This window comes from Dromiciops gliroides, chromosome X, assembly GCF_019393635.1.
Source record: "Dromiciops gliroides isolate mDroGli1 chromosome X, mDroGli1.pri, whole genome shotgun sequence".
Classification (NCBI taxonomy): domain Eukaryota; kingdom Metazoa; phylum Chordata; class Mammalia; order Microbiotheria; family Microbiotheriidae; genus Dromiciops; species Dromiciops gliroides.
The window spans coordinates 38102653-38124799 of record NC_057867.1 but is presented as its reverse complement, the minus strand read 5'-3'; the positions used below and the strand labels follow the sequence as shown (position 1 = coordinate 38124799).

General features: G+C 48.5%; 1 protein-coding gene across 5 annotated transcripts in view; it reads left to right on the top strand.

Moving 5' to 3' along the window:
- The window catches only part of SEPTIN6 (septin 6), a 64553-nt gene that overhangs the window by 15246 nt on the left and 27160 nt on the right, over positions 1-22147 (top strand). For 4 of the 5 annotated variants that reach the window (XM_043974025.1, XM_043974023.1, XM_043974022.1 and 1 more), the window contains exons 2-5: positions 3846-3960; positions 15271-15466; positions 17289-17475; positions 18413-18574. In XM_043974025.1, coding sequence (XP_043829960.1) covers positions 3846-3960; positions 15271-15466; positions 17289-17475; positions 18413-18574 — 660 coding nt within the window. Of the gene's footprint in view, positions 1-3845; positions 3961-12327; positions 12368-15270; positions 15467-17288; positions 17476-18412; positions 18575-22147 lie in introns of those variants that run through there. The other variant, XM_043974026.1, reaches the window with a different exon arrangement.

The window sequence follows — 22147 nt, the reverse complement described above, 5'->3', positions numbered from 1 at the left end:
CTAGTAAGTGTCAAGTGCCTGAGGCGGGATCTGAACTCAGGTCCTTCTGAATCCAGGGCTGGTGTTTTAGCCACTTCAGTGCCACCTAGCTGTCCCTTAACATCAGTTTTTAAAAAATGTTTGGGCTAAAATTTTAAAAATCTCTCCCTCCCCTCCTGCCTAGTGGAGAAGGCGAATAATTTGATATAGCTCATACATGTGCCCAGACTGCCTCCCTTTTGCTTTTGCTACTATTAAATGCTTCTATTCTGCAATCAGGGCCAAACATAGTACTCACTAGCATTTATATAGTGCTTTAAGCTTTTGCAAAGTACTTTACAAACATTATCTAACTTTATCCCCATAATTCTGGGAGGGAGGAGCTATTATAATAATTCCTCATTTTACAGATGAGGAAACTGAGGCAGTCGGTGGTTAAGTGACTTGCCCAGAGCCAGACATCTAGTAAGTGTCCAAGGCAGGATTTGAACTCAGATCTATCCTGAATTTAGATCCAGAGCTCTATCAACTACCACCTAGCTGCCTCTTCTATAATCTGACCACATCTTATCTGACCAATTTCTTCTCCCACTGTTCCTCTACATAGCCCTTCCCTCCCACCAGGATGGTCTGTAACTCTTATTCTGCCTTCTCTGTATGTGCTTGGGCTGTTCCCCCATCCCACCCTGGTCTCCCTGCTCTTACCTCTGACCTGTAACATCCGCAGTCCACACCATGCATTTTGGCCCTCGACTTTGCACTGTCTTGTCTTCCTATCTCCTTGTTTAATTTTTGCCTATCTTGCCCCCCCCCCATCTTGAGCATGAGCCTCACCTGCAGGGTTGGGCACACCGGGTCCATTCTTATCAAGTGATTGATTAGAAACATGGCCACAAAGTCATTGGCGCCCCTACCTACTGGGCTGGAATCTTCTCTGGGTTTGCAGTAGTTTTCCTGTACAAGGATGCTGGCTGCCTAAAGAGACAGGAAGAGCAGTCGGAGGTGATAAAACAGCTCCGGAAACCCCAAGGCTGGGGCTGGCCCAGTTTGGGATGCTGATGTGAAGTGAGATCCTAAGGCCAAAGTCCATTTATTTGCTCCTAAGCCCCTGCCTCCCTCCCCACCAGAAGGAAGGGCCTGGCAGTGGGAGATTTCATGTCAGTCTTTGTTTCTTTGAAAAGAAACAACAAGTATTTGGAAATGAAGAAGCAGAGCTGTCAGGATAGCCGAGGGCCCTGCTGGGGAGCAGCGCTCACTGCTAGTAACCAGAGCAGGCCCCGTGTAGGAAGCTTCCCAGGTGCTGCTGCCACACAAAGAACAAAAGCCTTCTCACTGAGAAGGCGGGCTGCCTGACTGTCTGTTATCCGGAGCTTCTACCCTGGGCCAGGGAGGCCTGGGACTGCACCGCCTAATGGGAACACATGAGGCGAGATGAGGCTTCTGGGGGGAAGTGGCCCACAGGAATTCTGGGAAATGTGATGTTGGCATCTCTCGGTGAGGGGATCTGGGGCTACCACTAGTACCAAACAGTGACCATGAGCTTCAACTCCCAAGGGGAGAAGAACTTTGGAAGAAGTCGGGAAGGAGCATGCTTGCTGACAGAGAGGAAAGAGACAGAGAGAGGAGAGAGACACACACAGAGGGGGGAGAGAAACACACACAGAGAGACACAGAGAGTGGGGAGAGAGAACGGAGAGAGGAGAAAGAGAGAGGGGGGAGAGAGAGAACACACACACACAGAGGAGAGACAGAGACAGACAAAGAGGAAAGAGGGGGAGGAGAGGGAGGAGAGACAGAGAGGAGACACACGCACACATGCAGGCGCCCACAGAGGCCCTCCCTTTCCAGCAGTGGGTCTTTGTGTCTTCCCAGAGGCCAGATCCCACCCTGCCCAAAATGCTGCCTCAGGCTTCCTGCCTCAGTTGTACAGAACCCCACTCTGGAAGCTGCGCCCTGTTCTCCAGCTTCCTGTCTTGTCTTGTCCTGTTACTGACAGACCCCAACTTTCCCTTTCTGTTCTCCTCCAGCATGTCCCCCATCCCCACCCCGGCCTTTCCTTAATGTATTGGCTGTGCTGGCAACTTGTCTATGGTGATGGGTGTTCATGTGTGCTGGGCTCTCTCTCTCTCTCTCTCTCTCTCTCTCTCTCTCACACACACACACACACACACACACACACACACACACACAATTGATCAGTCAATCAACAAACATTTATTAAGTACTCACTATGTTCTCAGTGTGATGCTGGGCATTGGGGACAGAAAGCCTGAAGCAAAGCAGTCTTTAATCTCAAAGAGCTCTCATTTTAGTGGAGGAGCTCAGATGCTTAAAAAAGAAAAAAGAATGAATGTTGACCAGCATTCATTATTCTCTCTCACATGCACTGCCCTCCCTCCTCTGAAAGATACAAGCTGTGTGACTCTAGGCAAGTCGCTTAGCCACTGTTTGCCTCAGTTTGCTCATCTGTCAAATGGGTTCATGATAGTATCCACCTCACAGGGTCATTGTTAGGACCAGATGAGATAGTATTTGTAACTTGCTTAGCACAGTGTGTGGCACGTAGTAGGCGCTATATAAATGCTTCTTCCCTTTCCTTCCCTTCTCCGCTAACCTCCCACTGAAAAAAGAAAATAGAAAAATGAGCCCCTTCTTACAGATATACAAAACCAACTCCCTTATTGGTCTTATCCCAAAATGCACGGCGGATGTGTTCCTCCCTGGTGAGGAGTGGGGGGAGATGCGCATGCCCCACTTCGTCCTCTGGCTTCGTGCCTCATCACAGAATTGATAGGCATTCTAAAGTCTTCTCCAGTTGCCTTTCTCTGTGATGCAGTTGGCACTTTCTAAATTGCTCCCCCTGCCCATTCTCCTCACTTCCCTTGGCATCAGTTCAAGGTAGGCCCAGCTTTCTCTGAAACTGTCCATTTTGTCCTTTCTCACGGCACACTGACGTTCAGTTCCATTCATGTACCCTAATTTGTAATTCCCCAATAGGTGGGCATCCCCTTAGGGCCCAGGTTGGGGATACTGTGAAACCTTTCTTTGTATGTTTGGGGCCTTTTCCTCTTTTCTGATGTCTGTGGGATATGGGCCCAATAGCAGCGTCCCTCACAGGTCTTAAGAGTACATCCAGTCTTGTGGCTTTGGGGACGCAGTCCTAAATTGCCTTCCAGAATGGCTGGGCCAATTCACAGGTCTCCCTGGAGTGTCTCTTTGTGCCTGTTTTCTCTCAGGCCCTCTCCCATGTGCCATCCTAATGAACAGATTCTAATGCACGCCGCACACGCATGCACACACACACACACACACACACACACACACACACACACACACACCCCTGGCTTCATCCTTGGGTGCTCATGCTCCCAGGTCATAGTATTAACATTGATAGCCACTGAGGCCAGGGAGGTAGGTGTGTTTTCCAGGAGTGTGGCAAACTCCAAGAGGAGAGAATTGAAGCCACTGAACCACAGAGGGGCCAGGCGTGTCCTTGCCGTCATCCTTGGGTCACATTCGTGAGGGTTAAAGGAAGACATGTGGTCAGTCCGGGAGGCCCGCTGCCATCCCCACCTCAAGTTCTCACCTGGGGCAGCCGGGAGGATTTTTTGTGACTAGGAGAAGGGGGAGCCAAGCTTTCTTCTGTGACTTACTGAGCTGTTCTGGGATGGGGGCAGCACAGGGAAGAGATGACACAGCCTGCTTGGGTGGGTGTCACTTCCTAGGGTGGAGAGTGTTTGAATGGAGAAGTGAAACACAGATCTCTTTTTTGAAAATGGCATAAGTCTTATTCTCTCCTCTTCTCTCTTCTTTCTCTCCCCCCTCCCTCTCTTCTCCCTCCCCCCTTCCCCCCTCACCCGAATTAGGATGAGAATTGCCGGACAGTCCCCCTCAGTGGCCATGTGGGGTTTGACAGTTTGCCCGACCAGCTGGTGAATAAATCCGTCAGCCAGGGTTTCTGTTTCAACATCCTGTGTGTGGGTGAGTATTTCCATATCAGGAAATTCTATTACGGAATGGGGCTTTTTAATGGCAGGCCGAAGCTTTGTAGGTAATTAGGTTAAATGATGTGGCGGCCCCATCTCATTGGGATGGCTTTATTGTGATGCTTTTTCTAGCTCCTCACCTCGATTGTTTTCACAGGCAGCCGCTCTCGCCTTGGCTGCACTTGACGGTTGTCCTGGCCAAGAGAGAAGGAGAATTATGGGGCTGAGCCATGTGGGACAGCGCTGCCTGAGACCCCATGGAAATTCTGCAGGGGCCTGGCAGGCTCATCACTCTGCTGCCAAGTTTATTTTTACCAAAGCTCTCCTTAACAGCAAACAGGAGCCAGCATACGATTGGGAGGGAGTTAATTGGCCTAAGCCCCTTACCTCCACACTGAGGAACCTTGCTTGCCTAGGAGCTGGGGGTGGCGGGGTGAGTTCTGTTGGCCACGACACCCCCTTGCCCCGGGCATGGCTGCCCTGGCCCAGTTGGGGGGGGGTCTGCCAGCACTGGGACCCCGCCATTTTCTGAGTGGAGGCCTGTTTCATCATCTTCAGCAGAGGGACTTAACCTCGCTCAGCCAGTTGTTGAGGTTTGGGAATCAGTAAGCATTTCGGAAGCACCTACTTTGTGCCATCAGGCTCTGTGCTACACTCTGGGCATACAGAGCCAAAAACCCAGTGGTCTGGCCTCCATGAGATGCCATTCTAAATCAAAGAACACACACATACATTCTATGTGTATGTGTAGATACATGTGTACAGTCCCTTGTTCTCATACATATGTGTGGATGTATGTATATGCATATGCATATATGTGGATGTATATAGATATAGATGTATACAGAGAGAGAGAGAGAATGAATATGAGGAGTTAGGAGGCAGGGCAGGGAGGCAGGATTTGAACCTAGGGCTTCCTAACTCTCAGGCTGATACCTCTACCCATGGTATCACACTGCCTCTAAGGCTTTATACAGATCCTAGGCAAATGTGATTTTACAACATTCAACCCAATATTAGAGCCTATCCAGATCTGTTGAGTTCCTGAATCTGTCAGCCTGTGGTGATAAGACAGAGAAGGGGAGATAGGGAGAAAGAGAGAGACAGATACAGAGAGGGAAAGAAAGACAGAGACAGAGAAAAGGAAAGATAAAGAGAGACAGAGAGAGGGAAAGACAGACAGAGACAGAGACAGAAGGAGAGACAGACAGAGAAACAGAGACAAGAGAGAGGGAAAGGGGGCAGCTAAGTGGCGCAGTGGATAGAGCACCGGCCCTGGATTCAGGAGGACCTGAGTTCAAATCCGGACTCAAACACTTAACACACACTTACTAGCCGTGTGACCCTGGGCAAGTCACTTAACCCCAATTTGCTCACCGAGAGAGAGAAAGAAAGAGAAAGACAGAGACAGCCAGACAGACTGACTCTTCTTATAAATTGAATACAAGGCCACCTTGGGCATCTCTCACTTCTTCCCCTTCCTCTTTCCTCCCATGGCCACTGCCCTGTGAAGGCCTTTCTTGCCCACTGCCTGGGCCACGGCAGAAGCCTCCTCAGGGGTCTCCCTGCCTCCATTCTTCCCTCTTCTGTCCCATCCATCACAGTGAGGTCAGACTCAGAAGATCTGGAGCTGGATTTGGAGCCAGAAGAGATCTTTGCGGCTCTGGAGCCCAACGCCCTCATTTTACAGATGAGGGGTCTGAGGTTCAGAGAAGTTATGTGACTGTCCCAGGGACACGCAGGGGCAAGATTTGAACCTGGGTTTTCCTGACTCCAATTCCAACACTTTTCCCATTATACCGCACTGTTTCTCTCCCTTATTCTTCAGTCTGATCATGTTCCTCCTCTGTTCAAAACCAAATCTACCAAATCTTGACTTGGCATTCAAGGCTTTTCACCATCTGGCACCAGCCTACCTTCTGAGTGTTATGTCATAATCCTTTAGAGGCAGCTGGGTGACCCACTGGTTGGAGCACTGGGCTTGGAGTCAGGAAGAATCCATGTTGTTCAAATGTGGCCTCAGACACTAGCTGTATGACCTTGGGTGAGTCACTTTGTCTCTGCTTGCCTCAGTTTCCTCACCTGTAAAATTGGGATAATAGCACCTACCTCACAGGGTTTCTGTGAAGACCAAGCGAGATCACGCTTGTAAAGGGATTAACATAGTGCCTGGGACATAGAAGCCACTCAATAAATTCTTGCTTCCTTCCTTTCTTCCCACTTCTCCCCTCCATGGGGCAGAACTCTAGCAAAACTGGCTTATAAGCCGTTCTGTCTCCTCTCCATGTCTGGTGCTTTCCCCCAACCATGCCTTTGCTCCTGCTGTGGCTGTGCTTGGCAGCCTGGCTAGCGCACACACTCATCTGTGCCTCCTCTGTTCCCTTAGGCCCCTGCTCATATGGCACCTGCTCCATGAAGTCTTCCCTGATTGCTCCCCAAAAGCTTCTTTTGCCTGGGCTTACACGATCTTCACTAATCATCCTGTGTCAGTGCTCTGTGAGTGCGCATGTTGCATTCCTTAGTGCCAGCCTGGCGGCGGCACCATGCCAATGGAAGCTGCCCTTTTCATCGCTCCTCTCCTCAAGGCCTGCTGGGCCGCCTCATGGCCCCTGGTTCCCCAAACACTCTGCCAACCCTGGCAAAGGCATTGAGGGGAGAAGCAGCATTGGATTGGCTATCTCTTGGCTAAAAATAAGAGAGGCTCGGCACTGGCTTGGCCATGAGGGGATGAATATTTGGGGCCACATTACCATGTGGTTGTAACTTGCTATAGTGGGATCAGTACTGTCCTCAGAGGCAGGAGCCTTTGGTTGGAAGTCCCTCTCAGACCAACACTAGCTGTGAGCTCCGGGGCCTCAGTTTCCTCCTCTGTAAGATGAAGAGGCTGAACCAGACAGCCTCTGAAGCCCCTCCAGCTCTACCCTCTGAAGACTTTGTCTCCTCTCTCTTGAATCTCCCTGGGAGCTGAGTGGAGGCCTGTGCACAAAGGACAGTAATGTCTTCTCATATTCCGTGAATCACCTCACCTCATTCTTTCTCACTAAGGGTATACAAGCATGCTACCCCGGTTACTGCTGTTCACAGCACCAGTCAGCAGACCACCAGTGTCGCTAAGCACTAATCAGAGAGAGAGAGATCTCAAAGAAGACCTTCCTCTCTGGAACCTTCAGTTTCTTCCTGTGTTAAAGGAAAGGAGCAGAGCTCCGAGGCCCCTGAGGTCCCTGCCTCCTCTGGTGCACTCGGGTTCTGTGGATCCAGCTGGGTCATCAGAGGCCCCGAGGCTCTTCTCCTGTCCCAGCCAGTGCACTAGAGGGAAACTGAGCTCTAAGACCCAGTAGGTAACCTGCTTTTTAAAGCCAGACTTGACAGGACAAAAGTCTAGTGAAATAGTCCAGGAGCTCTTGCAGGGATTTAACCAGCGTTTTGGTTGGGAAGGAATCTTGGTTGAGTCCCAGTCAGTCAGAGGGATGGGGACTGATAGGAAGCAGGGCAAAGGGCAGTAGTGCCATCAGTCCTTATAGTCCCAAAGTAAAAGATTGTGGGATCTGGAGTTAGATGGGGAAGAAAGAGCCTTTGAACTGATCTAATCTAACCCATTTGTAAAACAAGGGAGGGAGGAGGGAGAAAATGAGGCTCAGAGGGGTAAGTGCCCAAGGTAACATGGAACTGTAGGGATTAATGAGGGCTATTCACCATGGGGAGGTGTAGATCGAGGAGGACTGGTTAACACCATAGGCTGACAGACTCAAGATCTTAAAAAGATCTGGACAGGCTCCAAGGTTGGGCCGTGTCATAAAAACTCACATTTACCAGGCATTTGTGTTGTCTTAGAGTCAGGAAGCCCTTTGACCCATTCTGGCCATATGATGTTGGGCACTTGCCCCTTAACCTCTCTAGAATGAGAAGTTGCAGAGCAGATGCCCGTCTGCATTAGTAGAGGAAATTTCCTGACTGGGAGTTCCCTACACCAATGAAATTGCAGGTCTAGCCTCCCCAAAATGAAGTCTCACACTTGAGTCCCAAGCAGTTACTTCACAAGTAGATGGTGAAGGTAAGAATAGGCATCAGTTTGTCTGAGAAAGATCCGGGGTCATAGTGGACTGCAAACTCAATATATATCAACTGTGATATAGTAGCCCAAAAAAGTCCCCCCAAACTAAGGCTGTTTTGAGCTTAGACTACAACAGGGAGGCGTAGTATGTGGAATGGGGGTTGTCTTGGTTTCCTCTGTCCCGATTAAACTACATCTGGAGTATTATGTTCTGGATACCAAATTTTAGGAAGAGCATTGATAAACTGAGGAATGTCCAAAGGAGAGTAACCAGAATGGTGAAGGGCCTTAACATCATGACCCACAAGGAGCAATGAAAGGCACCAGGAGTGTTGGGCTTGGGGAAGAGAAGCCTTGCTGGGTACATCAATAGTGAAGCTGGCATAGCTGTCTTCAAGTGTTTGATGGGTTCCTTATGAAAGAGGCATTAGGCTGGTTTTGTTTGCCCCTGGAGTGAGATGAGGAAACTGAAGCTCAGAGAGAGATGAAGTGACATGTCCCTCTGGGGGTCATGAATAACAGAAGCCAGAAAGTAGTGAGCTCCCCCTTCTTGGAGGTCTCCAAGAAGAGCCTGGATGCCCACTTCTCAAGATGCCATCAAGGGCATTCTTGCTCCAGGATGCCCTAGACCACATGGCCATTGGGGGAGAAGGGGACCATCCACATTAGAGTTTCTGGAATTCCATGGGTGTCTTTCTTACTCTCATGCTCTCATACCATGAGCTTAGAAACTTCACCAGCCCTGAGGAGCCTGGCAAGGTAGAGAGAGAGCGAATAGAGAAGCAGGGAAAAGAAAGGAGAGAAAGATGGCAGGGAGAAGAACATGAGTGCAGTGGGGGAGTATCGGTTGCGACTCTTCAGAATCTCTCACTCTAAGGAGTCCCCCTCATTCTGAGTAGCTTCCTGTCTGATGGATAAAACCACAGTCAGCCCTCTTGGATAGACTCTCCACCCAATGGGAAAGTTGGAGTTTCTGGGTCTTTGCCCATAATACAAGACGCACGTGTGGAACATAGAGAAGGTACATACCGTCCAGGCTGAGACGGAGGACTAAGATTTATAGCATCCATATGTTGGGACGGCTCCAATGTCAAATATATGAGAAGCGATGGAAGAAACCAGAGGTGCTTAGCCTGGAGAAGAGAAGCCGTGGGAGGGGACAGGATAGCACCCTTCAAATGTATCATGAAAGAGAGTTCAGATTTAGGAAAGGGTGATAGATTTAGAGCTGAAGCTAGAGCTATTACCTGTATTTTCTTTTCTTTTTTTAAATTAATAAAGTATTTTATTTTTTCCATTACATGTAAAGATAGTTCTCAACTTTTGTTTATACAAACTTTACAATTTCAGATTTTTCTCCCTCCCTCCCCTCCTTCCCCCCTCCCCTAGACAGCAGGTAATCTGATATAGGTTTTATATATATATATATATATATATATATATATATATATATATATATACACACATAATAACATTAATCCTATTTCTGCATTAGTCATGTTATAAGAGAAAAAATCAGAGCAATGATGAAAAACCTCAAAATAGAAAAAAACAACAGCATCAAAAACAAAAGAAATAGTATGGTTCAATCAGCATCTATACTCCACAGTTCTTTTTTTTTTTTCTTGGATTTGGAGATCCTCTTCCATCACAAGTTCCCTGGAACTCTTCTGTGCCATTGCATTTATTACCTGTATTTTCTTTCCCCTTCAAATACAAAGCTAGGGCCAGCTAGGTGGCGCTATAGTGGATAAAGTGCAGTGCCTGGAGTCAAGAAGACTCATCTTCCTGAGTTCAAATCTGGCCTCAGACACTTACTGTGTGACCCTGGGCAAGTCACTAGTCCAACCTCTTTATTTGGCAGAAGAGAAAACTGGGGTTTAAAGAGGTCAAAGTATTTCCTTACAGTCATACAATCTATCTAAGGTAGGATTCGAACCCAGGCCTTCTTGGCTCCAAGTCCAACATTCTGTCCTCTAGGTCATGTTGTCTCTCACTTGTTCTCCTTGACTCTAAAAGGCAGAACCTAGGAGCAGCAAATGTCTAATACCGAGAGCCAGATCTGGGCTTGATGTTAGAAAAAGCTACTAAAAGTAGGAGAGGACTGGGAGAGGAGTCAGCCCAAGGAAGGACGGAATCATTTGTCAGGGATGTGTGTGGAGGGGATTCTTGGTCAGGTATGAGCCTCTGAGACCCCTTCCTGTTCAGAGATTCTGGGAGTCTTCAGAAACCCACAGAAGGATACGAGACCAAGAGCCATGGCTGATGGAGGGAGAGTTCTCCAGAAGCATGGTGCTTGCTTAGGAAAATCTGAGCTGGTACAATATCCCTCTGTGCTGTGGCTGTTGGATTTCTAGCGTGGGTGGAATGGGCAGTGTACTTCACGTAGGGTGGTGGCGACATTGGCCCACATTCCTTTTGGTTCTAAAACCCATAGGTACTAACAAGTTAGGAAAAAAAATCTCTGGTGAGGCCATGGTCTGGGTACTAGAAATGTGATCTCCTACTTAGGCGCCCTGGTCCCCACTTACTGTCTGGATTGACTTCCTCTTCTCCCGGTTTTGGGGGTGACTCATTCCAGCCAACTGGCCAAGTCTGCCACCTCTCAGATATACTAGGCAGGTGGCCCTCAACAAACGTTTCCAGGGGCCAAATACTTTCCCTTGCTCTGGAGGGGGGAAAAAACGGCTAGTGTTGGTGGGTTTTTTCTGCTAATGGGTTTTGCAGACCCTGGATGGAAACAAGATCTGCCTGGCATCATTCCTATGCACCCTGTCTGCTAAGCACATTAGCAGCCTGGCCCAGTGGGGTGGGAGGGGGGCCAGGTGGGGGTGGAGAAGGAAGGACATGAGGCTTTGGAGCTCTGGTTCCAGCTTCAGAAAGGATGGGAAGGATGGCCCCCTGCTCCTGGCTGAAGCATGAAATGGGGAGGAGGGGATGCGAGCCAGTTCAAGGACTCTCTGTCTCTGCCCCTCTTTATCTCTTCTCATTTTTCTTTAGAATTTCTATAGTCTTGTCAGGTCTCCGCGACCTAGCTCCCTCTTCTCTTCTCTTCTCTTCTCTTCTCTTCTCTTCTCTTCTCTTCTCTTCTCTTCTCTTCTCTTCTCTTCTCTTCTCTTCTCTTCTCTTCTCTTCTCTTCTCCTCTCCTCTCCTCTCCTCTCCTCTCCTCTCCTCTCCTCTCCTCTCCTCTCCTCTCCTCTCCTCTCCTCTCCTCTCCTCTCCTCTCCTCTCCTCTCCTCTCCTCTCCTCTCCTCTCCTCTCCTCTCCTCTCCTCTCCTCTCCTCTCCTGATTTCTCATTTATACATACATATACCACACACACATTCACCCATACCCAGGGCTGGTTGATAACCTCTTTTGTTGTTGTTTAGTCATTTCAGTTGTGTCCAATTCTCCCTGACCCCATTGGGGGTTTTCTTGGCAAAGATGCCAGAGTGCTTTGCTATTTCCTTCTCCGGCTCATAGGACAGATGAGGAAACTGAGACAGACAGGGTGAAGTGACTTGCCCAGGGTCACCCAGCTTGAAGTGTCTGAGGCCACTCAGATGCTTTTGAACTCAGGAAGATGAGTCTTCTTGACTAAAGGCCCCCACACTCTATCCACTGAAGCGCCACTTAGCTGCCCCTAACTTTGTCTTTAAAGGGGAGAGAAAATACTGATAATAGCTTCTTGCATAACCACATATTGCCCCCCACCCCTAGCCTCAGCCAGCCACCTCCCAGGGTTTACCATTGGGCCTGAGGGCACCAGTCAAAGAAAGGGTGAAGGTTCTACTCCTGGGAAAACAACTCAAATCTCACTTAGACAACTCTCTGCATCCTTCGTCTGAGGATGCTGTCATACAATGGAGCCTGTGTCTCAGGTACCCTGGCCTAAAAGGAGGGCTGGAAGGTGTTCCCTTCTCAGCTTATCATCCACTCCTATAGCTCTCATCTTCATTTTCTCTCCCTCTGCCCCCCCACCAGACCCCCATTCCTAAACGGCCCTCTTGTTTGGCAGCTCTGCCTCAGTCATCCAAAGACTGTCCCATGGGACTCCCTCCTACTCTCCTCCTCCCCCCTCCCATTGAAATGTAAGCTACTTGAAAGCAGGGATGAGTTTGGGTTGGTTTTGGTTTTTTACCTTTTTTTGTATCTCTAGGGCTTAGCACGGTGCCTGGCACATAGTTAAATCCTTGGCAAATGTTGATGTTGATCGACAGAAAATGACTTGTGAAATTGAAATATGTTTTCATTTCTGCTATATAATTTGTGGTTTTAATGGTATTATTTGGATATTCATGATGGCTAATTGTCTCCCCTGCTGCAGAAGTGAAAGGCAATCTCAGTGAAATTCTCCAAAGGTGAAGGTCAGAAACAGTGCTGGGGAGCACCAAAGGACCTGCACAGTCAACCAGCTGGGATGGACAGCTCCTGACTTGATCAGGAGGGTCAGGCATGGGGGTAGAGCAGAAAGAACAGTGGATTGGGAGTAGAAAAATTGAGGTTCCAGCTGTGCCCCTAGAGTCCACTAGCTGCCAGACCTTGGGGAATAAGAGAAGGGAATCCACATTTATTAAGCACCTACTATGCGCCAGGCACTGACTCAACCAATATTATTTCATTTGATCCTCAAGGTGTAGGTACTATTATTACCTCCATTTTATAATTGTGAAAACTAAGGCAGACAGAGGTTAAGTGACTTGCCCAGGGTCACACATCTAGTAAGTGTCTTGAACCACATTTGAACTCAGATTCTACTGACTGCAGACCCAGTGCACTGAGCCACCCAGCTGCCTTGGACTGGTTATCACTTAAAATAGGAATGACAATATTAAGTCAGTGCTTCAGGCCTCTGGGGCCTCAGTTCCCTCTTCTGTAAAATGAGGGCGTTGAATGTCTTGAGAATCTTGAAGACTCTTTTAATTCAATTTATTAGGCACCTCCAGGGTGTTAGGGCACTGGGGATAGAGATAAATAAATCTCTATATAAGTAAAATATATAATATCTATTTCATATATATATATATATATACATACATACATACATATATCAATCTCTGCCTTTAAGGATTGTATATTGTACTCAGGCATACAACATGTAGACCACTAAGAAGGGGAGAAGTAGAGGGGAGAGAAGGAAAGAGGAAGAGACATACAAAATGACTAATATGGGAGGGGCAGCTAGGTGGAGCTGCAGTGGATAAAGCACTGGCCCTGGATTCAGGAGGACCTGAGTTCAAATCCAGCCTCAGACACTTGACACTGGCTATGTGACCCTAGGCAAGTCACTTAAGCCTCATTGCCCTGCCAATAAAAAAAAAATGTAAAGACTAATATGGGAATGTTTTACATAATTGCACATGTATAACCTATATCTGATTGTTTATTGCCTCAGGGAAGGGGAAGAAGGAATAGAATTTATAACTCAAAACTTTAAACAAAAATGTATTAAAAAAGAAAGGAAAGGGGCAGCTAGGTGGTTCAGTGGATAAAGCACCAGCCCTGGATTCAGGAGGACCTGAGTTCAAATCCAGCCTCAGACACTTGACACTTACTAGCTGTGTGACCCTGGGCAAGTCACTTAACCCTCATTGCCCTGCCAAAAAAAAAAGAAAGAAAGGGAGAGAGAGGAGGAAGAAACAGAGGAGAGGTAAGAGAAAAAGAAGAGAAAAGGAAAGAGGAGAGGGAGAGACAAACAGGAGAAAGATACAAAGAAGAAGGGAGGGAGAAAAGAGAGGGGGGAGAGAAGGAGAGGAGTGGGAGAAAGACTGAGTTTGAGAGAGAAAAATTCTTGGCAGAGAGGGAGGATCATGCCGGACCATGATGCATTAGGGCTGAAATAGCTAGCAGGCCACTGTGAAGGGAAATTATATGAGATAAGGCGGGAAAAGTAGCGGGGGAACCAGAGTATGAGACTTTAAATTCCAGTCTGAGGAGTTTGTAGTTTATCCTCAAATCAACAGGAAGCTGGTGAAGGTTTTGAAGTGGAGCTGAGGGCCAGAGACATGATCAGTTCTGTGTTTTAGAGATATCACATTAGTCCAGAGGCGTTAAATATGTAACTATCGGCGGTGGGGGGGGGGGGGTGGTGGTGGTGGTGTCTCCAACACTCCTAGCACACCCAAACCAGATTAAAATGTAATTGGGATTGGATTAAATCTAGGTCCTAATAAACATAGGTTATTTTGGTGATACCCAATCATTTCAATTATGAGAATGTTGAAATTAATTATCTAGTTCTAGTATTAGCTCATTTCTGACTCGGGACATGAAAGAAACATTTTTTCATTGCTGTCATAAAAGAAGCTGCCTATTGTGTTGCCTGAAGCTTATAATAAAGCACCCCAATCTTATGTAAAAATTTGAAAAGCCCCCCCAAATGTAATTGAGAAATATGTAACAAAATAAAAATACAATAAAACCTAGATAACATTCCTCTTTAAAAAGCTACTACTATGTTGACATGGGGTAGCTAGGTGGATAGAGAGCTGGGCCTAGAGGCAGGAAGGCCTGAGTTCAAATTCAGCCTTACACATTTATTAGCTGTGTGACCCTGGGCAAGTCACTTAACCCTCATTGACCCCACCAAAAAAACAAAAAAAAAGAATTACTTTTATTGTGGGCAGCTAGGTGGCTCAGTGGATAAAGCACTGGCCCTGGATTCAGCAGGATCTGAGTTCAAATCTGGCCTCAGACACTTGACACTTACTAGCTGTGTGACCCTGGGCAAGTCACTTAACCCTCATTGCCCCACAAAGACCAAAAACAACCCCCCCCAAAACAGTAAAAGCTTATGTCTATCTATTTTATATATCTATATACCCAGGGTCGCGTGAAAAAGGGTCTTGAGTGGAAAAAGTTGAAGAAGCCCTGGTCTAGTCAGTAGTCAATAAGCATTGCTAAGCACTTCCTACATGCCAGGCCCTGTGCTAGATTCTGGAATACGTAGAAAGGCAAAAGGGGCATCCTGTCCCCAAAAAGTTCACCATCTAATGTGAGAGATAAGCAGAGATGTGCACAAACAAGCCATGTCCAGGATCGATTGAAGCTGGTTGATAGAGAGAAGGCCCTTGCATGAAGGGGAATCAGGGAAGGCTTCCTGTAGAAGGTGGAATTTTTAGTTGGGACCTGAAGGAAGCCAGGAGGTGGCAATGTGGGAGTCAGGGGCTGGGAGCCGGGGGGTGGGGGGGATACTCAGAGCTGGTGGTAAAGAGGTCATGAAGGGTCTATGGCAGTAATGGCAGGCCCCTGGGGCCTTTGGATTTTCCAGGGGAGACGGGCGTGGGCAAGTCCACCCTCATGGACACACTGTTCAACACCAAGCTGGAAGGGGAAACGACCACCCACTACCTGCCTGGCGTCCAGCTCCGTTCCAACACCTATGACCTCCAGGAGAGTAACGTGGGGCTTAAGCTCACAGTGGTGAGCACTGTGGGCTTTGGAGACCAGATCAACAAGGAGGACAGGTGAGGCAGAGAAGGGGCTGGCTGGCCAGGTTGGGCCTCTCAAGGTTTCTGTGCAGAAGGCAGGACAGGGCTTCCCTGGGGAGTGAGCCCATAGGCCATCTGGGTCTCCCAGGTTACCTCCAAGGGAGTGCCTTCCATTCATTCAGATACAGGCTGATTCCTGGCTTCCTTATGTGTCATCTTAGATCTTTCCCCAGAGCTCCCTGTCATGTCATCCCAAAGTGGATTTGTCTCTAGCTCCAGGCCTGCTTCTTTCCCCAGCTGTCCCCCCTGCCCCAGGTCATGTACAGTTTAATATCCTGAATCCCCCTACAATTAGGGGGGCGGGGGAGTGCATTCCAAGGCTAAATAGAAGAGATTTTTGTTTTAGTTGAGGCCTGGGATTATCTGCCCCATCCCCCACCTCCATACACAGACTGTGAATAATGGAGAGTCTGCTGGAACAGGAAACACTTTCACTTGTCTTCCTGTTCCTTTCCTTTCCTTTTGTGTTCCTCCCAAGGGAGTACCTAAGGGAAGGAAAGGCAGCATTTTCAGATGTGCTATTCCCCTTTCCCCAAGCCGCCTTTTACAAAGTGTAGCCTTTCTTTCCCCAGACACCATTCCTTCTCTCCTAAAATCATTGAATCATAGAAGGTCACTTAGGGCAGAGGTGTCAAAACTCCCAAACCAGATTAAAATGCAATTGGGAGATGTTTAACAAAAATTTTTAGAGATAGAATATAACATAGATAATGTTAATTTGTGGTTTTTAAAGTCAATATGGGTTGGCATCTAGTCCAACCTCCTCCTTTTACTGAGAAGTCAAGGAAGAAGTCCAGGAGTCAAGTGAATTGCCTAGGGAGCACCCAAATCCTGGGTCACTTGACTACTAGGCCAGGGCCCTTTTATTTACTCCTACCAAATTGGAAGAATAATGGGCCAAAGTCCATCCTCTTTCCCCCCACCCCCACCCCCCATAAGGTTTTAGTGTAGTGGCAGCTAGGTGGTACTATAGTGAAAGAAGTGCCAGGCCTGGAGTTAGGAAGACCTGAGTTCAAATCTTGCCTCAGACACTTAACTAGCTGTGTGACCTTGGGCAAGTCAATCAACCACTGTTTGCCTTGGTTTACTCAACTCTGAAATAACAGCACCTCCCTCAAAGAATTGTTATGAGGGTCAATTGAGATAAAATTTGTAAAACACATAACACAGGATTTGGTACATAGTAGGTACTATATAAATGCTTATTCCTTTCCCCTCCTTCCTAGAGCTGGACTTGGATCCAGGAGGACTTGGGTTCGAATCCTACCTTTGATGCTTACTAGCTATGTGACCCTAGGCAAATCACTGTACCACTCTCAGTTGGACAAGATGGGCTGTGAGGTCCCTTACAGCTCTAGATCTGGGAGCCTATGAGCAAAAGCCCCGAAATAGCAATGATCCTGTACATTGTAGCTACCAATGAGACGGTTAGAATGACTTGACTGGAAGGTCATTGGCCTATTTGGGAGGAATGGAAACTAAGATGGTTCAAGCTTTAGGAGAGTGGAGTCTGGAAGAACTGAGTTCAAGTCTCACCTCAAACACTAGCTCTGTGACCCTGGGCAAATCATTTAAATTCTCCTGGCCTTGCTTTTCCCCATCTTTAAAACAGGGATATGGTGAGCACCTATATCACAGGACCATTCTGAGGCTCAAATGAGGTCGCATAGGACTTTACAAGTATTCTAGCACTACGCAGTGCTAACTCTTGGCATGAAGGTTGGGAGAAGGCCAGGGGGGCCTCTCTGACGGCGTTGTCGTCCATCTGGCAGCCATGCTTTCTCCTCTTACCTTTTAGCTACAAGCCCATTGTGGAGTTCATTGATGCCCAGTTCGAAGCATACCTTCAGGAGGAGCTGAAGATCCGGAGGGTGCTGCACAGCTATCACGATTCCCGCATCCATGTCTGTCTGTATTTCATCGCCCCCACGGGCCACTCCCTGAAGTCTCTGGACCTGGTGACCATGAAGAAGCTAGACAGCAAGGTACTGGGCTGCAAGGCAGCTGGGTGATCTGCTAGCCACAGGCTGATCAAGGGGAACTCCTGCTAGATGAAGAGCCTTGGCGGCCTCTCCGAGCTTCATCATGGCTCTCACATTCCCCTCAGCAATGTGGGACAGCCACAGCCGGCCACCCCTTATCTAGCATGATAATGGCCCTGATCCACACCCTGCCTTCCTTTCCCACTAGTGAGGCTGGGCCTTCTCCTCCTTCCCTGGCCCCTCAGGGAACAGGGACACCTGTGGTGATGGTTGGCAGGGCTCTGGAAGCAAGGCATTGTGCCCTCTCCAGCAGGTGAAAGCCTCTCTCCTCCCCTATGACCGCTTGTTGTCAGAGAAGGCTCTGCTCATTCATTTCCACATGAAGGTGACTGACTAGGTTAGGGGGGTCCTTCTCTTTGGAGGGAGGAAGATACATTTGAGCCTCTTCTAACACTGGAAGGAAAGGCCTTGCCTTAAGCACCAGAGAGTAGGTGTGGGTGGTTTGAGAAGAGGAGCAGCAGGGGCACTACTCCTGCCACCCAGAAATCACCACATTCAAGGCGTGGGCTTTTTCTCTGTCCTGGACATTTGGGCCTAGCTCATTGGCCATTGAAGGTCGTCCCCTTTGATGAAAGTCTCCAGTGCTAGGTATTGATTCTCACCAAGTCCATTCTTCATTGTCCTGGAAGTAAGAGAGGGAGGCAGGATACCCCGTCTCCCCTCCATGACCCTTTGCGCCTGCCATCTTCCAGCCCCACTAGCCCTTGTCTCCTCTACAGGAGTTGCTAGGTTTTCCATTATCCCAACCGGGAGTCTGCTCTCCTGATATAGATCATAGATCTGACTCGACCTTCTGACCTCAGCTACTTAGAATTTAGGACATCCCAAAGCTCCAGATTATTGACCACAGACTGGCTTTTCATCACTTTCCCTCCCACAGGTCAACATCATCCCCATCATTGCCAAATCAGATGCTATTGCCAAGAGCGAACTAACCAAGTTCAAAATAAAAATCACAAGCGAGCTGGTGAGCAATGGAGTACAAATCTACCAGTTCCCTACTGATGATGAGTCGGTGGCTGAGCTCAACGGGACCATGAATGTGAGTCAGAGATCCGAGGTTCAGCTTGAGGGATATGGGGTCATCTCCAAAAGGGAAAACTGCATTCTATTGTGGGAGCAGCCAGGCAGCTCTTGACAATCCAAGTTCAGGGAGTGTGGCTAACACAAAGGCAGGCCAGCAGGGTAGGCTGACGATGTTCTGCTGGCCATAGGAGCTTCCACATGACTAGAACCTGATGTGAGCTTGACCACTGGTGAGGCAGCTAGGTGGTACTGCAGTGAGCAGGGTGCCAGGCCTAAAGAGGCCACTAGATGGCAGTGCAATGGAGAGAGTGCAGGTCCTTTAGTCAAGAAGACATCTATCTTCCTGAGTTCAAATATGGCCTCAGACAACTTCCTAGCTGTGTGACCCTGGGCAAGTCACTTCATCCTGTTTTCCTCAGTTTCCTCATCTGTAAAATGGTCTGGAGAAGGAAATGGCAAGCCACTTCAGTATCTTTGTCAAGAAAACCCCCAAATGGGGTCACAGAGAGTTGGACACGACTAAAACCGACTAAACAAAAGTGATTGCTGTGGAAAGAGGGGTGGGCTTGGAGTCAGGAAGACCTGCATTCAAATCCTTCCTCAGACACTAGGTGTGTGACCCCAGACACACATTTCACTTCCTTGGGCCTCAATTTCCTCCCATGTAAAAATGAGGGGGTTGTACTAGATGGCTTCTGTGTGGGTCTGGGTTTGATCATTTGCAAACCCCAGTCACATCTGTTAACTCATGGCAGAGTTGTAGGTGGGAATATTTTAGTTTGTGGTAAAAATAATTGTGGGAGAAGGTTACTTGGCCAAAGTCATGGCGCAACTAGCCAATGGCAAAGCCAGGGTACTTGTTTTAGTGTTCTAAGGACTATCCCTTGTTTAGCTTGGCCCTGGGGCAGACTGAAGGGAAAGAGGCTGCCTTGAGAGGTAGTAAGGTGCCTTCTCCCTGGAGGTTTCCCACAAAGGTTGGATGCCCACTTGGGGGATTATGGGATCGACTAAATGTCTCGGCCATTGCAGGCCTTCTGGACCATGTCCAAGTGTCAAGAGAGACTTTAATATTGACACAGGATGGAACCTTCTAAAGGGGAGCAAATGAGAAAAGGAAGCCTGAGCTGGAGATCTCATGTCTGATCATGCTGGGTTTGGGGCTAGTCAGACCAGGCCAGCCTCTGCAGCTACCACAAGAGGATCATGGGAGGCTGGGGGTGGTTCCCCCTGCTGTGGGGCACCAGGTAGATAGCCATAACCTAAGGGTAGCCACTGGCCCGTCCCCATTTCAGCCCCCTGGAACAAAGTTACTGGGTGCCCATTCAGGTCCACCTCCTTAAGACACAAGCAAGAGAGTTAAGGAGGGGGAGAGGCAGGTCCTGGAAAGGCTCTGGAAAGAAGAGGCCAATCTTTTCTTTCTACCCCCTTTGCCACATGCTCTGTTTAACCCCAGCAGAGCAGTGGCGCTATCAGGGAAGCAAGAACAACCGGAGGCGTGAAAAAATTGCAAAGGTGGCAGGCGGTGGGTCAAGTATCCCTGACATGTTCCCACCTCAGATTACAAAGGTTCCAGGCTGGGCATGGGAGGGGGCAGAGAATGCAACTGGGAGAGGAGGGGCACAGGGCCGACTTCTGGCTGGGGATCCATTTTTCCCTTTCTCTCATTTCCTCCTGCCCAAGATTTTGTTTTACTTGAGAGGAAATATGAATGAAGCCCAGAGTTTGCCAGATGCCTCCCTCCTTCCGGAGGAATGAGTAATGTTCACGGCAGAGAGCCCACCAGTTCAATCCCCAGTGTTGGGCCTTGGCCGAGCTAATGGCTTCCAGAAGAGTTCTGTTTGGGGAAAGGCTTTCTCGCCCTCTCCTGAGAGGCATCAGTTTTCCTAATGACATCATGGGCTTGTGCATCCGAGCTCAGGAAAGACCTGGTAATAAAAGCCCTTTTTACACAGCGGTCCCGCTGTTCCTTTGGTCCGAGGCAGTGCTAGAGAGGCTGCCAGAAAATGAGTAGAGCAGAGGATCACATCTCTGCAAGTTTGGCTGGCCCACCTGGCACATAGTAGGCACTTAATGAGTGTCAGTCGAGAGATTGCCATTTCCCCAGTCCATTGGCATTGCTGTGGCTCCCACTGGTGGGCTTGGTCCTGTCTCATTCCGTCCTGTCCAGCACCCAGTCAGGGGGAAGTATAGCCTGGTGACTAGAGAATGGATTGTGATAGTGGCAGCATTCTCCCCCCCACCATGCCCCTTGTTTGGAGGCTTATGGAATAAAGCTAAGCTCAGCTGTGATCAGAAAGACTGGAAGGGCTTCATGGTATAGTGAAGAGAAACAGAGTCTAGCCCTGGCCAAAAGTATCTTGGGGACACTGTATGCCAATGACCCCTTTCATGCTTGCATGCCAGAAATTCCCCTATCAGCAGCCTACGGGCCCACTTCTGGGGCACAGGAGTTCAGCTCAGCCTGGAATCCCCTTCCCAAGGAGCCTCCTGCTCCCTCAGGGAAGAGAATACTTGTGTCCTGTCCAGCTTACCTTCACCTTGGCTCCCTGTGTGAGTTGAGAGCAGAGCCCACAAATCCAAGTGTATGATGAGTCAGTGGCATAATCTCCATAGACAACACCTGCATTTCCTGGAAATGAGTGGTGACTAATGAGAGAGACAGATGGGCAGAGAGCTTTTCTGTGGCCTCAGCAGCAAGCTGCTTGAATGGAGGGAGCTCCTAATGGACAGGGCTTATGGGAGCTAATGGCGGAATTGAGAAGAGGCCAAGTCCAGTCTGGTAGTCTCTCAGAACAGGGGAGGAGGGTCCCAGAAGCCTCCACTGCACCAAACTGGGCAAACAAATGGCCCCTGGCCCTGAGAGTGTCAGAAGCAAAGTTGGTCCAGGAGAGAATGAACTCACATAGTGTTAGTGGGATTAGAAAGCAACTAATTATCCCACAGCATCAGTTAAATTCACGGTGGGCCAAACCTTGCTCCCCCTGGAACACTCTGATAGATCCCGTTGTCCTCACTAACCCAGAAAGCTCTGAGAGTGAGGTCAGCCTCATTCCCCAAAGTGAATGCTAGAGTTGGTTTGGTTGTGCTGGCAAAGTTATTAAGGGCCTATTAGTGTGGATGGGATTACAAAGATAAAAAGTGGGTGTGGATCTGATAGTCTGGGAGAGGAGGTGATAGTAAACAGATAAATATACAATAGAATTTGAGGATGAAGAAAACAGTACTTAGAGTATTAAAGGAGTTACCTGATCTGAGCCTTGTGGGTAGCTATGAATTTTAAGTGGGAGGTAAGAAGGCTGTGAAGTCCAGCATAGGGACAGCCTAGGCAAAGGTACAGAGCCTGGAAATAAAATATCGTGGACAAAGAACAGCAGGTAGACCAACTTGACTGGGCCTCGGAGTGCATTCAGGGGCATCATGGGAAATTATCTGAGCAAGGTTGACTGCCAGCAGCCTGGGAAAGGTTTTCAAGTGCAAATAGAGAAGTTTGACATTTTCTTTTAGAGGAGATCTGTGAGATGAGAGATGGTCCCCAGTCTTTAAAAGGCATTGGTAGGGAGCAGCTAGGCGGTGCAGTGGATAAAGCACC